The 17,527-nt window shown below is 41.0% G+C and overlaps 1 protein-coding gene across 2 annotated transcripts in view; it reads right to left on the reverse strand.

Moving 5' to 3' along the window:
- Positions 1–466: 466 nt before the first annotated feature.
- Positions 467–17,527, reverse strand: part of RAB22A (RAB22A, member RAS oncogene family) — a 51,573-nt gene continuing 34,512 nt past the window's right edge. Inside the window, exons 4-7 of one of the 2 annotated variants that reach the window (XM_066387371.1) lie at positions 15,110–15,181; positions 14,916–15,022; positions 14,233–14,342; positions 467–7,737 (exon numbers count right to left, since the gene is read on the reverse strand). In XM_066387371.1, coding sequence (XP_066243468.1) covers positions 7,640–7,737; positions 14,233–14,342; positions 14,916–15,022; positions 15,110–15,181 — 387 coding nt within the window. In that variant the 3' untranslated portion in view covers positions 467–7,639. The remainder of the gene's footprint in view (positions 7,738–14,232; positions 14,343–14,915; positions 15,023–15,109; positions 15,182–17,527) is intronic. The other variant, XM_066387372.1, reaches the window with a different exon arrangement.

The following is a 17,527-nucleotide window of genomic DNA, read 5'->3' on the forward strand; positions in this document are numbered from 1 at the left end:
TCTACCGCTGAGCCAACCGGCCAGGGCCTAAGGCTCATTCTTGACGCTTGTCTTGGTCACGTGATACATTTATCTGTCCCACCCTAAAGGCCGGTCCATGAAAATATTTTCTGACATTAAACCGGTCCATGGCCCAAAAAAGGTTGGGGACCACTACCTTACCTGGAGGGGAAGCAGAATTTCCTCTGATGCCCCTTAGGTGCTCTGCACACTGCCTCCAGTACCATGCCCCGTTGTAACCGTGGAAAGCCACAAGGATGTGAAGAGGGGCTGTGTATGAAGATGCAGGAACCTGGAAGGCTGATCAGTGCGTATGTGTAGCTTGTTGCTCACCAGACATTAGAGCTATCAGAGTTCTGCTATTTCAGTTTTCAAAAATCATTATACAGTGACTTCAGAATACTTAGTTAAGAAAAATGTGTGATGAATACTATCACAAAGAAAAACCATTTGAAAGGCAAATGCATGTATTTATAAACATAGCATTTTATTAACAAAATGTTTACACCCTTCTTACAACAAATTTTGCAGTAATTTAGCACATTATCCTCTATAAAAGTTGATAGAATATTCAAGCTGAAACAATATAGTTTAGAAGTATGCCAAATCAACCACCATTTGCAAACTACCTCCAGCATCAGTGAAAACAGAAAAATCTCACAACAAAAATCCAAAGATCTAGTTTCTTCTGCCAGCATCTACAAACAGTACAGACATCATATGGTTTATCTATAGACGTGGGTCCAGCCCAAGGTTAAGACTGCAAAAATAAAGTCTTTAAACATCCATATATGCTTGGCCAACCATCATTACAATACTTCATCACAGATAATCAAGCAATGCATCATGCAGGGAAGCCATGGCTATAAATCTGGGCTGTTTATAGTGCTACCAAGCGGCCTAAACTGGAAGCGACTTTATTTTATTTTTTTCATAATAGATGCCAGTATAAAAAGGCACAAATATCTTACTCCTTGCATCAGGTTTTGAAAAGGCATGACATTCTCAGGAGAAAGATGAATTAATTGCTGGTATTACGGCTTAGTTATTTTACTTTTTAAATTTAATGTCCAGGCTCACTTCTATACTCCATAGATGTTTATCTTTAAGACTATGGACTTGGATTTTTACATCCTTTGACAAAAGCTCTATTTCAAACTAAGAGAAGTTCTGACCCTTACATTATGTTGTCACCAATGGGAGAAAACATTTTGTCACTCCATCATGTTGCTACTGTAAGTGCTGCCCATCGCCTCTCTCGAAATGTGGGAGTTCTTTACGTAAAATACACCTTGTTTTTGGACTGCACAGGTGGTGTCTCGCCTCCCTTGTTGGATGTGGCGAGCAAATAATATTGCTGCCAGCACAGGAGGCAGCACAAGGAATGTCATGTGTGCTAAGGAAGGGGCAGGTGCCCAGTGTCTTTAAGGGAGAACCCAATGCAAAAAATAAAAATAAAAAATAAAATCAGAAGTAAGGCATGAAATCCACTATGATCACAGAGAAGGCAGGACATCAATTCTTTAGAAGGTCAAAGGCATGATTGACAATTATGTGAATGACTCATAACGGAAAATGATGTAAAGACAGAGCTGGAAGAGCGTGCAAAACAAAAAACAGAAAACCTTTTTCAGAGCAATAAAGCTCTGTCTACACAGTACAACAAATGGTTTAAAAATAGAGCCACCCATCATTGTTCCAACTAGCCAGCTACCGATTCCTATTTCCCGCACTGAATCGACCAGTCACTCTGACATCACGTGCGTGGTCCATATTAAGGAAGAGTTTCATCAATTATGTAATAACCTCATACACAAAATGAAACGGTACATAAATTTGAACACTGCTTTCAAAATTTTTCAGGGGGTAAAACTGATTACTCAAAGGTAAATTTAATAGAAACGTTCATAAAGGGCAAATGAGATTAGGATTAAGCCCCGAAGTGAACTCCTACACTGCTGTGTGCTGAGTGTGCGTGGATGGGAGTGCGTGCTGCCTGTCCCCACTGGCCCGGCCCACTCCCCTGGCCTTTCCTACAACATGACCTCACTTTGTGAAAGTTTCCCGAACAATCTCAATTCTGAGTAAAATTATCGGCCCTCTGTGAAATGCTATTTTCACAACGATTTTCTCTAAAGTAGCACTGATAGGTAAAGAATTTGCTTCTGGAAATGCTGAAAAGTTCCTGGCATCAGAACCGGCACGTTTTGTCTCTGTTGCATGATTAAGAACATTAAGGGATACTGTTTAAAACTGTCAGTTAAAGAAGGCTCTTTCAAAACATCATTGCTGTCTTAGGATGTCCCATTAATTGGCTGAGTTTTTGGCACTTGCATTCCTATTCAGCTACCCAGAATTTTGTTTAAATTATGAAGCATTTTGATGAAGCACCAGGCACTGCACAGATCTGAAAACGAACTGGCAATAAATTAAAAAAAATTTTTTTGGGTTAAATTTAAGGCTCCATGATTTTAATTCCAGTATCTATAATGACACACTCTAATCTTACTATCTAAAATGTTCAGTGTAATAAAAAGATGAAATGTTTTTCTTTTTATTAAACTTCTGAATCCTTTTGAAGCCCCAAATATTCTAGCATATATATATGCATGTGTGTGTGTGTGTATATATATATAATTGATTAGACTCTAAAAGGAAAGAACACAGATATTAGTTATTCCTGATGGTTCAGACCATCAAATTAAAGTTGATCTATGCTACTGGAAGTCCTTCTCAATTTGGGACATAAATCATTTTCCCATATGCTAAGAGAGTCCTGAAGGACAAACTGAGAAATATGGACAGTCCTGGTTCTATTTATTCACTTTCTTCATTATGTCTAATGAAACTTCATCACAACAGGTCTTTCACTTACCATTTTCTTGGATTAAAAAAGTGGAGGCTCCTGAAATATGTAATACACTTCTATTTTTTTTAGACTTTCATTTGTACAAAGAACAGGACAAATACCCCAGAATTCCACTAATGTTTCTTACAAAATCGGATAATCAAATTGACTGGATTTCTATTACTGGAAGTCAAGACAAGTAACTCTGCCATCAAGAGAAAATTGGCAGAGGTTGTTTCTTTCAGTCCTGGGTTAAATCCCACCTCCACCTCCGTCTTCTAAAACTGTACAGCATAATGTGTACTTTCGGAATAAATTGTTGCTTGTACTATTTTTTTTTTATCTTCTAAACAATACCTTGAGTCACTTTTAAATTTTTGATGGCCAAGCTAATTGAAGGTCGGTACACAGTAACAACTTGACTTTTGAAGGTACATTCCCTTCCTTCCTTTAAAAAATATTCATTAAGAGGTAGACTATCTCTTCAAGTCAAGTTATGCTGCTAGTTCCTCTAAAACAAATTTAGATTTAATTAAAACAAAATATATTTTTTTACAGGGTTATCTCTCTGGCTTATCACTGCCTTTTAACTTTTATGAGAGGATGAGGAGGAACATTGACTGCCTAGGGAGTTTGGAGAGGAGGCAGCTTGGGTTTGGGAGCTGTCACCTCCCCCAAAGGTTCTAAAGCAAGTACCCAGTATAGATCAGAGTTAAGGAACTTCCAGTAACATTCCCCCAGAAGGAAAAGATTCTCTCATTACTTCTACAGGCTCTTGCAAAGACATGTGAATGTGTACAGGGCTGTCATGTGCTTTATATACTCTGCGCCTGTATCTTATAGACTGAGGGGCCATGAATCACGTTTTTAGTTTTGAAACGAGTAAAAAAATGCTTCTAAGAATTAATGTAACCTCTTTTGCAAATTCATTCTCAGGATATAACAGATGCTCATGACAATGAACAAATGCCTTTTCAAGCTCTGAGGCTGACCTACCAATTAGTACAGCATAATTTGAATCAAATCTGCCCATGTTGACACAATGCCACAAAAGTACAGACATTCCGCTTTCACATCTCCAGGTTAGCCATGGTGTAGTTCTCTAATGCAGTGGTCCCCAACCTTTTCTGGGCCACAGACAGGTTTAATGTCAGAAAATATTTTCACGGACTGGCCTTTAGGGTGGGATGGATAAATGTATCACGTGACCGAGACAAGCGTTAAGAGTGAGTCTTAGACGGATGTAACAGAGGGAATCTGGTCATTTTTTAAAAATAAAACATCGTTCAGACTTAAATATAAATAAAATGGAAATAATGTAAGTTATTTATTCTTTCTCTGCGGACCGGTACCAAATGGCCCACGGACTATTACCGGTCCGTGGCCCGGGGGTTGGGGACTACTGCTCTAATGGACATTTTCATTACTGTATATCCCAGTTTAATTTAGAATGTCTCCAAGACCCATTTTCCTTCTTGAGAATAGAAAAGAAATAAATACAAGAATTCAAGAGAAGTTGAAAAATTAAATGCGACTTTCTTTCCCTCTTTATGTATTTAAAAAGAATGAAAATTGGTAACCACAAGGACACCAGCCCACTTAGAGATCAAGCCTCTCACATCACTTCCAAACAATCATAGATGGGCAACAAAGAACTGTGTTATATTAAAGGAACTGAATCTTCCTGCTGCTCTGTGTAGAACTTATCCTGTCTGTGGCTGAAAAGCAGGTGATGGAGGACTCATTTGGAACCTGAAGGGCCTACATATAGGTACTTCTTCCCAATCACTTCTCAAAGAGAAACCGAAATGAAGGATACTTGATCATACTCTTACTTTGTTCTTTTAATCACCTAATGATAGTTAATTAGTTATCAGAGGATCAGAAAAACACTTGTGTGGAAGTAGACTTCTGGAGACCAGTGGTTACTAGGATTAGACACCTGCAAAGAGCTTATTTCAAATTCTCTGAGAGGGATCAATACACACTTGCAGCTAATTATTTTTCTCTTTTCAGTCCCTAAAGTTGAAAAAAATGGCCCTGTGTCATAAGGGAACCAAAAGAAGGTTTTTATATGTAGATGGGTTATACCTCAATTCTTTTGAAATCCAGCCTTTCCTCCTAAGAAATAAGAATATAGGAAATGTGGATTAGATCATTGCTCAGTGGGGGATAACATCCAAAGAGTGTTCAAAATAAAAAGCTGCTTCTGAATTTAATATTCATCTTTGCATTTCATAAGCAAACACAATAAATGAAAACACTTTCTCTCCGTTTCATTGTGTATGGATTATGGATCTGAGAGAGCAATTTGTTATTGTTGTTAAGGATTAAAAAGATATTACATGAGAAACGGTGTCATGTCAATTTCTGAGACAGACTGATGGAAATGAGGGGAGAAAGGCCCTGGAAACGTGTGAAGAATAGTGGTGCTGCACAAGCCACACACCATTCATTCTGTTAATAAAACGTGGCTACGACCAAAGAGAATCATTCCCTACATACTGGAAGGTGTCTGAGAAATGGTGGGAAACCAGCTGCAGGGCTACAGGGATGGGTCTGTTTGGGGCCAAAGACAGTCAATGTCACAATGACTGGATTAGAAGAATTCACATGCCTTACCAGTAAGGGGAAGCACACAAGCATTTTGCTTTTCCCTGTAGACCCAGACACCATGAAATCAATAACACAGACTGACAGGTTTGGTGGAAATATTGTGAAGGTCACAGATGTGCATCATCTTTTGGTAAAACAAGAGAGAAAGGGCCACACGTGTATTGCCCCTTTGGTAATGAGTCAAGCAACCTTTATTTTTATTTTGTTGTCGTGGAGATAGAGGCCCAGAGTGGGAACCTAGGGACATACAGGGCAGTGGCCAGATGCCTCATCCATCAGGATGTAAATGAAATAGCTAAGCCACCTTCAGGCACAAACAGCCCAGTCCTTGGAGCCACTTGTTTTCTCCTAAAGCTCACATGGGGAAGGAAGAGAAATGCTAGGGGGTACAGAGCCCACAAGTATTTTAAACAAAATGACATTCGAGTTTTCACTAACAACATTCCTTCTAACTGATCTCAATAATAAAATAAACAATTTCAAATGCTTAAGATATTCACCAAGAAGAAAATTTTTTTTACTTCATCTGAGTTATAATTTTCCCATTAAAATCTATCCATATTAAGTGCAGTGCACAAAGAAATAACAATTATTTTTAAAAGTTTCGACTGTTCAGTTTAAGGAGAACTCTGAAAACACAATTTAGTCTGAAATTCAAGCTGTTTCATTTCCTATTTAATCTTGTAAATTTCCTTCCCTTACAATACCAAGTTGGAAGGGTGCCAAATTAGACCAGGAACAAATTTTCACCAACTTCATTTCAGTGCTTTATTTTTAGATTATATTAAAAACCTCATTAGGCTCCCTGAGGGAGAAGAGCATTAACCACTAACAAAGTGGGGGGGGGGGTATAGGGGACAGAGGATGGAAAGATAAGCTAAATTGTTAACAAGGAAAGCTCTCTTCCAACAGTTGGTCTGAGGTAGTAGCTATAAAAGCAAAAAGAAACTTATTACCAAGACCAGGTAAATGACTTAAGCTTGGAGCTTAATTTTTTACCCCAAGGCTAGGAAGGGCCAGTCAGGCTTGTCAAAGTGGCATATGTCTATATTATGATTTCCAGATGGGATCTGGAGGGGAGACAGTGGTGGAAGGAAAGGCAGAGAAATCTTTCAAGATGTAAGCTAAGACTGCTTTCGCACAACATAAATGTGCTTCGAAGAGTCTCTCCCATGGACAGCCTGAAAAAGGGGTGGGTGTACGCAAGACGGGGCAGAATTAAATGGAATGAAACATAGAATTTATTAATGTATTTACACAATTTATACTTTTTAAGCAATGGTCTCATAAATATAGACTACAACTTTACATAGGCTAAGCAATAGATAATTGTTTTCCCCACCAAAATATTTGGATTAAATAAAAAAATCGTCAGCATTTACACCATTTTCTTTGCTTTCTTTTCCCTTCTTTTTAAACCAGTTAGTTTAAGTATATGCAATTCAATTTATTCAAGGCCAGGCTGCTTCTCTACCACCACCACCCTGATCAAGAGAGCTTATTAGAAAAGGTGCCAATGATGAGTTTGGTGACAGACACAGCAGAGTCAGCATGCAAGCCCAGGTGAGCTACGGGCTGTTGAGACTGTTACTAACTTGTGCTGTGCATCTTGGACTAATGTATGCAACAGAAAGTGCTCTGGAGATGGCGGATGTAGTCATTTCCATCAGTCCTATAAATAACCCATTTTACCTTCAGATATTAATTGCCATCCCTCCACTTAACAGCATCCTACCACATTTTAAATGATACAACTCCCTAGAACAGTGGTAATGGGAAACCAAGGAAATTATCATCTCCACGAGGTCTTCTTTCCCTCAAGAACCACGAAAGTGCTCATTTTCCCTTTACAAATGTTACATAAAATCTTGATTACAAAACTACTCAACGATTTGATCCTACCATCCATACAATTACATGTTCCTTTTCAGCAAGGTCAAAAGCCAATGATGGAGTCCCTTTGTATACCAGAGTCTTTACATAACACAAATCCACAGACTGAAATATTACTGCTGTAGTCTTCAAAGAGGAAACAGACCGGTCAGTTTCTGTGACTCAAGTTTTGTATGAAGAAGGCCCCAGATCAGTAGGCGAAGCCTGGCGGCGGGGCCCCCCAGCCCTCCTGTTAGCTTTCAGGACCACCTACTTCATCAAGTCTGAGAGGCTGAGGCTCAGTCAACAACAGCTTCGCTTTGGCTCTGAAGGCTGTCTTCGGAGTTTGAAGCCCTTCCCGCCACATGGCGGGTTGGTGTCAGTAGATGGAATTCTTCGACCTAAACCAAGAGGAGAGGAGGGAAGGAAATGAGTCTTAACTTGCCAAATCTGCTCATTCTCAGACACAACAATTTTGTAGATGCAATTTGACAGGTTTCATTAAAATAAAGTAATAAACTTTTAATATTGCAATGATTTTAGATTTATAGAACATTTGCAAAGATAATATAGAGAATCGCTGCATACCTCTCACCAGTTTCTCCCCATGTTAATATCTTATGCCGCCATGGGACATTTGTTAAAATGAAGAACTCAACACTGACACTTCACTATTAACTCCAGACTTTTTTCAGATGTCACCAGTTTTTCCATTAATGTTCTGTTTCTGTCTCAGAGTCCAAATGAGGCTATCACATGACATTAAGTAGTATTTTTTAACTAAAAAAAAATTACCAGTTAAAAAATCTTGTTTTGAGTAGGTAAAAAAATTATTCAGAACACGCCCGTCCCTGTCCAGAGATAGGAATGCACAGACATGCATGGTACACATACCTCAACCTGTCCCCCTTCCTAAACCCAGACAGGAGCAAACAATGTGCACGGCTTTCCACCTTGCTGCCTTTATATGCACCTGGAACTGTCCCTGCAGTGTCTGGAGAGTGCTGCCTCCTGTGTAATAGTCCGTGACACTGCAGTATATGGATGTACCATCATTTAAGTACTGCCTTGTTGATGGGTAGTTTGTTAGCAATATTCTGATGATACTACAATGATGCAAAAAATATCTTTGTGAACACGAGTGTATGTGTTGGATAAATTAACAAAGTGGAAGAGCCTGGTCACACTATTGTACTCCTTGTGTACTGATCCGATGTACCCCTATAGCCAGTGTCTGCCTACACAGATGCAGGAAGGACGTGCAATTTAAATTTTGACAGATGCTGCCAAATTACTCTCTGAAGAGGCTGTGCCACTTTGTTCTGCTACCAACCATGTATGAGAATGACAGGTTTTACTTTACTGCATTATGAAGCATAATGTCAATTTTGAGGGAAACCTTAAATCACCCATCCACTTATCTCACAGATATCTTTAGGGTGCTTCTTATAGAAGGCTTTCCGATGCCTTCCACTTCCTAATTCTCCAATATCTCAGGAACTAATATCCATTGGGACATCGGAAGCATGTTGTCAAATATTTGTTTACGCTACAATCTCCCCCAAATTAGACCCTTAGCCCTCTGAAGGAAGAGATCCTGTTTCTCCATCTTTGTTTCCAGGATTATTTGGCACAGTACCTGGCACTGAGGTATTCTGAACACATGCAATAAACTGGCACATGCATTTTGGGCATAAACAGGCTGAGATGGAACCTGCCAGCTCTCGGGACCTTGGTTGCCAAACCTGGAGCCTCAAGCAAGCTGAGCAGCCTGCAAATCTGGGTGGGTAGTACCCAGCAGTGTCCACACATCTAGAAAGTATCCCCCAGTATGTCCTACCTATACATGCTGTTGTGAATAAACTGCAAATTAATTTAAAAGCTTTATTGAAGCTCCTTGCCATTACCTATTTCTCAGTAAATGGATACTGGAAATACAGCTGAGACAAGAGTCATCTCTGAAACATTTTTAGAAGAAAGTAGAGGAGAACATCTTCCTGACCTGGGAATAGGCAATGACTTCTCAAACAGGAGCCAAAAAGTGCTAACCATAAAGGAAGACAAGGATCAGTAGGATTGTATTAAGATTAAAACCTGCAGTTCATCAAAGGATTTGATTCAAAAATGGAAGTCAAGCCATAAAGAAGCTCTGTCCAAAATGCTGATAAACTATTTCAGCAGTTCCTCCTTCTTCAAAGACTTATATGTCAACATAGAGCTCCATGTTTCATAGGACATACTCAAGCTCACTCCATGCTCCCTGGAGCTTTAGCACAAGGGATTGCCCCCCCCCCCTTTTTTTTTTAGTATTTTTTCTTTTATTTATTTATTTTTTGTATTTTGGTGAGGATGGAGATGGGGAGGCAGTCAGAGGGACTCCTGCATGCGCCTGACTGGGATCCACCTGGCATGCCTACCAGGGGGGAATGCTCTGCCCATCTGAGGTGTTGCTCTGTTACAACTGGAGCCATTCTGGCGACTGGGGCGGGGGCCGTGGGGCCATCCTTAGTGCCCGGGTTGGCTTTGCTCCAGTGGAGCCTTGGCTGCGGGCGGGAAGAGAGAGACGAAGAGGAAGGAGAGGGGGAGGGGTGGAGAGGTAGATGGGCGCTTCTCCTGTGTGCTCTGGCTGGGAATCGAACCCGGGAATCCTGCACACCAGGCCAATGACTCCGATGGGTCTACCATATCATGCTTTTTACTTAAAAAAAAAAATTTACATTTCTTTTGAATGCTGATGAACAGGAGACACCAAATCTTTTTCGCCTGCAAACTACTACCTTCTTTATTAGATCTAGCTAATAACACTGTTTTGTCTTTTTCCAAATAGCTCCAGATATATGGAAAAGATTTATATAGGCGGATGGGGATTCTCAAACCCCTCAGCGAGATCTTCTGAGAATGGCTTTTAAGATACCTAGAGGCAGAAAAAGCCCAATAGAGATAAGGGAAACTACCAGCTTTTAGGATACACCCTTAAAGGCTCCAACGCCCCAAAGGGGTCTCATAGGATGCCATCTGGGTCCTGCTTCAATAGTGGAAAGGAAGGTCATTGAGCTAAAGCCTGCCAGGCTTACATGCCTCTGCTGTGAGGAAACAGGGACACTGGAAGGTGGGCTTCCCCCTCGCTTCACTAAGGGAGGGTTCAGTCTCTTCCAGCCCTGCTCCAGCCACCTATGACCTAACCTTGCCCAGAAAGCTGGGGTTTGCCACTGAAGGTTGAAGGTGCCCAGGGCCGTCGGCCCCATCTACGACACTGTGGACGAGCCTAGGGTATTTCTTCCAAGAAGCAGGTAAACTGGTCTCATTTGCACAAGGGCCACTTAACTATGTTTTGCCTGAATAGTCAGGTTTTTTATTCTTCCCTCAAAGATCTCTGTTGTGGGTGTTGATAGTCCTATTTTCTGCTGCTTTGCTTAATATTAGTGTTTCCTTTATCCCTCCTACCTCAACGCCCCACTCATACTTCAGGTCTAATTTAGAGCTCTCTTTCCTCCTTTTGCCAACTTGTATTATGAATTTACCTTTGCCACCCAGCTTAGTGTATCCCAAGGTTCTCTTTACCAGGCCACAGTCACAGAGCTCCAGGGAAAAGCAACCTGGTCTCAACTCTCCAGGCAGAGGAGAACAGAAGCTCCATATCCATGCATGCTGCGAATGGCTTTTTCCAGACTACCTGAATCATTACCAGCTAGAAGCAGCGGTCATTGGGACTTGGACATGAGCTGCAAAGTATAGAATGGTGACAACAATTCCAGTGCCATGCGAACTTTTCCTGTGGGGAACTTTCCTGGACTCCTGCTCCCTGTGACAGCTCCTAACAGACTGAACTGTGGTTGGGTTGCATTTTTCAGGGATTTGGCATGGTGATGGGGCCAACTTGGACTTGGTGAACATGTTAAGGACACTACTCTTTTATGGATTCTTGCTGTATTGGCCAAGAGTTTGCTTAAAGGTTTTTAATCACTGTAAAAAAAAAAATAGAGGACTGGATGAAGAAGATGGGGCACATATACACCATGGTATACTATTCAGCTAGGAGAAATGATGACATCGGATCACTTACAGCAGAATGGTGGAGTCTTGGTAGCATTGTGCGGGGTGAAATAAGCAAATCAGAAAAAAACGGAACTGCAGGATTCCATACATTGGTGGGACATAAAAGCGAGACTAAGAGGCATGGACAGGAGTGTGGTGGTTACGGGGGGTGGGGGCAGGGAAGGAGGGAGAGGGGGAAGGGGAGGGGGAGGGGTACAGAGAGAACTGGATGGAGGGTGGCGGAGGACGATCTCTCTTCGGGTGATGGGTATGCAACAGAACTAAATGACAAGATAACCTGGAAATGTTTTCTTTGAATGTATGTACCCTGATTTTTTTATGTCACCCCATTAAAATAAAAATTTATTTATAAATAAAAAAAAAAAAAGAAAGAAACTCTGTCCAATGCACATAATCAAAAGTGGACTCATTTGCAAAGTAAACTATAAACATTCAGGAAAAGGCAGGTAATTGAATAGGAAAATAGGCAAAACTTCACAAAAGAGGATATCCTAATAGTATGTAAATAATATTACCTGAAAAGGTGGTCAACTTCATTAACTGTCATGGAAATTCAGATCATTACCTATCTAGCAGAGATGGAGAGTTCTTACAGGCATGTCCCTGGTGTGTCAGCCAGTAAACTTGTACTGAACACATGCATACCCAATGACTTCGTTATTCCCGTCTGGGCATAAATACACCTACCAAAAGTATGTACTGGTTGTGTACATACTGGACATGCAGTAGAATGCTCAGAGGTACTATTTGTAATAGCTCTAAATTGGAAACAACCACCCAGATGCCTATCAACAGGATGGATAACTACCCCATGGATATTCTCCCTGCTTCCAACTGACAGCAGGACAGAGGCACCAGTGACGAAACAGATCAGGCAATGATACTGACAACCTGAGAGTATATGTAGAGATAAGGGAGCCAGACACAGAGTTACAGCATGCTTCAGAAAATACAAAGTATGAAAACAGGCAAAACAAATCTGAAGAGTCAGTAGTCAGGACAAAGGTTCCCTTGGGGGCGGGGATTGTGGGAGGCTCCTGGGGTAGCCCTGGGTCTTGCTCTGGGTGTGGATTACAGGAGTCTACTTTGTTTGTGAAAATTCCTTGGGTGGTACACTTTTGACATGAGCACTTGGACTTGAGTAAAAAGCAAGCATGCTGGGCACCGTCCTAATGCAACTTTACAACAGCCAGTATACGATAACTTCAATTCACATCTATCTCAATTCTTATAATCATGTGAGCATACAGCTTTTATTTTTCACAGTTAAAATGAGTATGTACCTGCTGGTTTTTATCTAAGGATTTTCATTGTTGGTATAGTTCACTACCTTCCTGTTTTAATACTGCTAGTGTAAAGACCACTGAAAAATAGTAATAATTTCAGTATACTTCTGACACCACTCACTTAGATATTTTAGCTTGAACTGTGAAAAATTTCTGACTGGCCTCAGGGATGCCTTTCAAAAACAGGTAACTGCTACTTATAATCTAGGAAGACAATAAATACCATGACTTTTTAATGTTGAAATGAAGGGCTGGCCTAGAGGTTGCAAACCGCCTGATGGGCTTGGCAGGCCTGCACAGTACTCTGAAAGTACTATATTTGAGTTAATAGCTAAATCTAAACAATGGGACATGTTATATAAAATTCAAATCTCTGGTTCTCTGAACAAACTAAAATCACCAAAAACTAAAAATAAAAACATAAACAATCCCAGCAATTGGGCCACCAGATGTACGCTCCAGTGTAGCCACACTTGCCAGCTGTCAGGGTCACCAGGGTCTGCTGCCCTCAAGTCTCAGTGCTCACCCCAGCCTGCTCTACTTGGTGGGCTGTGTCACAGGTGGGCCCTGGCAAGCACTGAAGCTCATGGCCTGCCCTTTACAGGATGGCCAAGGGCCTTCCAGCTTCAGCAATCTGGGATCTCACCCAGATGATGGCTCTTAATGAGTAAGTTCATGGTGCCCTGATGACGGTCTCGTATTTTCCATCTGGAATCTGATATGTTTAGTTAACGTGAATTCAGGTCTGTGCGAAGCCTGCTCTGTCACATCTTGGCTCCAATATCACCTGCTCAGGAGAGGCCTTTTCTCTGACCCCCTGCAGACACCCTTTCACTTCATACTATATTATTTTCTTGCTATCGCTGCTTATCATCTGAAAGGATCTCACTTATTTCTGTGCTCACTGTCTGCCTCCCACAGGGCAGTCTACGCTCCAGGAGAGCAGGGCCATGCCTATCTCTTTCACCACTGTCTCCCCTGAGCCTGGAACGGTTCTCAATAAATATTTTGATGAATTTGAATGAAATGAATAAACACAGATACAATCTGTAGAGGATCCCAAAGGTATGCAGCAGCCTCTCTCTCATCAGCGTCATATTAACACTTCTAGAAAGGGGAGGGTAAGGGGTGAGAAAAGAAGTCTTACCTTTGCTCACCTAGTATTAATTTGGGGGGGGGGTTCTAACAGTGGAACTCCACATAAATTTCATTTCCCCTTATTTATTTTGTTCACTTTCAGTGACTTTGGATGACTAATTGAAACAAATATAAGGAGAGAAAGAGGGAGAGGTGACAGCTTCTAGGACCCCAGGCCCTGTGCACTGATTTATTCATTCAGTAGCAATGTTCTTAATAGGAGGGCCACAGTCATCGGGCAGCAGCTCCCCAGCTATTACACGATATGAAAACCAGCTGTCATTCTTACACTCTCATTCCACTGAGAACAATACCAGAGACTAGATTACTTTACATAAGGAAGGAATTCTACCTAGCAAGATAATTGTTTTCAGTTGCTCTGCACAGAGGAAACCCATATAGCACACAGATACTCACTAATCTCTATAAAGAGTTCATTGATGTTTATCGCATTTTTTGCACTGGTCTCTACAAAAATTGCATGGATGGAGTCGGCGTAGTCTTTAGCATCTCTCTCCATGACTTCTCTGGAAGGCAATGATTGCAAATCAGAAATCTGACCCATCAAAGGCTTCATGTTATCCCCCCTTACCCAGTAATTCACCAGATCTATGATGACAAAGGATGCCATGGATGGCTTGTGTTTATGGTTGAACAAAGAATGGGCTGCCAGCAATGCATACAGTGAAGCAATCGGAGAATGGCAGGGGTTTCTTCCCCCACACCACCAAAGCAATGCCCCTGCTTTGGGAATTAAGGAAGTGGTCCACAGAAACTTCCAATAAGTGTGCTTTCCTGAAAAGCTGCTGTCCTCATTCTAGTAACCTACGTCATGGGAGCCGGGGCTCAGCTAAGCTCACATACTGTCAGATTTGATGTAACCAACATTAAATAAATTATACACCTGTCTACATACATCATCTAATTAGCCACAGGTGCCTGAATTAGTTCTACTTTGAAACTTCAGAATTCCAACCACACATAGAAAGGAATTTTTCAATGTCAGAGATAAAATAAAAGCAAGATTCTTATACTAGATATCGTTCAGTAAGAAAAGGAACATATAATCAGCACTGTAATCTCCTGTTCTAATAACTTACCTTACATCGATAAGGTCACACTTATTTCCTGCAATGGCAACTACAATATTAGGTGGGCCGTGCTGTCGAAGCTCTTTTACCCAATTCTTTAATGTGGAGAATGTCTCCTGTAACACAAAAGAGGAAAGCAACTGGAGATCTAAGCAGCCAAGAGAGTGTTCACAATAGTCTGAAGAACACAATAGATGTCTTACTTCTTTTGTGATATCATAAACAATTATAGCTGCAGCCGACCCTCGATAGTACATGGGTGCTAAGGCACGGAACTGCACAGAAAAAGAAACAACAGAATTGGGAAAACTGGTTAATATGTTTTACTAGACTCTTAGGCCCATTATCCCTACACAAAAGATAATCTTTCTCTTAAGCCCAAGAAGATGACATGATACTTTAAAGCAAATGAACCAGTGATTACCAAAGGCAACAACTCTTAATGTAACACTGAAATGTCTCTCAGAAGATAGTTTAGAATACAGTTTTATAGGAATTAAATATAGTGCTATAAACAATTGTTTCAGCTAAAAAGGCTTTTTAATTGAACTCAATGTTATAATTCCCAAATTCATTTGTTCAATAGTCCTTTAAACTTGGGCTTCCCAAACTATCAGGGAGATAAAAATCATGCTGTAAATAGTTCTCCAGAGAAGCGCTGCACTGGGGTGTCGTAATGAAGACCCTGTCATCTGAATGCTGATGGTGTCACAGAAATGAGTACACATTTACACTTGATACTTTGATGTGTCTGTAACTCCATTTAATTCTGTGCAGGTGGCAATTCCCAAATGCAGGTAGGTATCTGATTTCATTTACACAAATTTAACTCTGTATGCACAGCTTCCTCCCACCCAACACCCTCTCCCCTGCCCAACACACAACAGGGAAGGAAGGAAAGGAAGGGAGAGGAATAACAATTTAAAGGACAAGGCAGATTTAACTGGCTATTTCTTTCCATGAGTATGAGACGTTAAACCGAAGCTCTGCCCACTCACTCTGGTTCCCTGAGCACATGGATGTGCTGGTCTGAGCATCTCTCAGTGATTGTAATGCCAATGTGCAAAGACAAGAATTTTACCTGTACTTGATCTTCAGCTTACACCTCAACTTTGACACCCAACCCTACATAGAATGGGATACCACTGTACTCTCACCCTGTTCTCTGTTCTGGTGGCTAGCCCCCAACACAGGTAGTAACTATACCCAGAGGTGAACATCTGGTGCATAATATAACTCACATATAGAATTACAGTCTGCAACTTCTCACCAAGTGAGCTTAAACTAGTCTCTGAGCAAGACCGCTATCTCTGGGATGGAAACGTGGTAACTCCCAATAAAATATGTTGTTTTACAGAGAAAAAAAATACAGGTTGTAAGTAAGAAACTGCTATAGAGAGGAAACTGCATTACTGGGTGGGAAGGGTGGGCTGACTTCCACAGGGTGCAAGGAGAACAGGAGTGTAAGGTGGGACAGTATGGTGATAGTTTTCATTTGTGATGCACTACACTGGCAACATCTTTTACAAGGGCTTTTCTTTCTGCCTTCAGGTCTGGAAGGCAAAATTCATATAGAGAAGTTCAAAGACCTTACGTTTGACAAAAGATGTCAGGTTTTGATAAAAATCCGTATGTGGTTGTATACACCCATGTAAACACCACCCCACCAAGAGACACAACATTTCTATCAACATAGAAAGCTCCCTGATGCTCCTCTTATCAGGCTCCTTCAACTTCGATAACCCTTGTCTTCAAATCTACTTCATTGATATTTATTGATATTGAAATAACCACAATAGTTTTCTTTGGCTTATGACTGGCAACGAGTATCTTTTTTCATTTTTTAATTTTTTTAATTTTTCTGAAGTTGGAAACAGGGAGGAAGTCAGACTCCTGCATGTGTCCGACCGGGATCCATCTGGCATGCCCACCAGGGAGCGATGCTCTGCCCATCTGGAGTGTTGCTTTGTTGCAACCAGAGCCATTCTAGCGGCTGAGGCAGAGGCCATGGAGCCATCCTCAGCGTCTGGGCCAACTTTGCTCCAATGGAGCCTTGGCTGCGGGAGGGGAAGAGAGAGACAGAGAGGAAGGAGAGGGGGAGGGGTGGAGAAGCAGATGGGCACTTCTCCTGTGTGCCCTGGCCAGGAATTGAACCTGGGACTCCTGCACGCCAGGCCAACGCTCTACCACTGAGCCAACCAGCCAGGGCCTTTTTTCCATTCTTTTATTTTCAAGCTATCTCTGTTTTTAAGGCACTCCTCTTCCAACCAGCACATGGTTGATACTGCTTTGCAATCCAATCTGACAACCTCTGCCTTTTAAGTGGAATGTTCAGTTCCTTTACATTTAATGCACTTACTGATATATTTGGTCTTACTGATATTATGTCACCATTTTGCTATTCATTTTTTATAATTAGCTAGTCATTAAAAATATCCTGTTCTTTCCTTACTTCCCTCTTTTGCATGAACTGAGTACTTTTAGTATTTAATTTTAATACATTGGTGTTTTAGCTATACCTTCTTTTTTCTTTTTAAAGATTTTATTGATTTTACAGAGAGAGGAAGGGGGGCATGGTGAAAAGTATTGATTCATAGTTACTTCACTTTTGTTGTTCATTG

The sequence above is a fragment of the Saccopteryx leptura genome, chromosome 5 (assembly GCF_036850995.1).
Source record: "Saccopteryx leptura isolate mSacLep1 chromosome 5, mSacLep1_pri_phased_curated, whole genome shotgun sequence".
Lineage (NCBI taxonomy): Eukaryota > Metazoa > Chordata > Mammalia > Chiroptera > Emballonuridae > Saccopteryx > Saccopteryx leptura.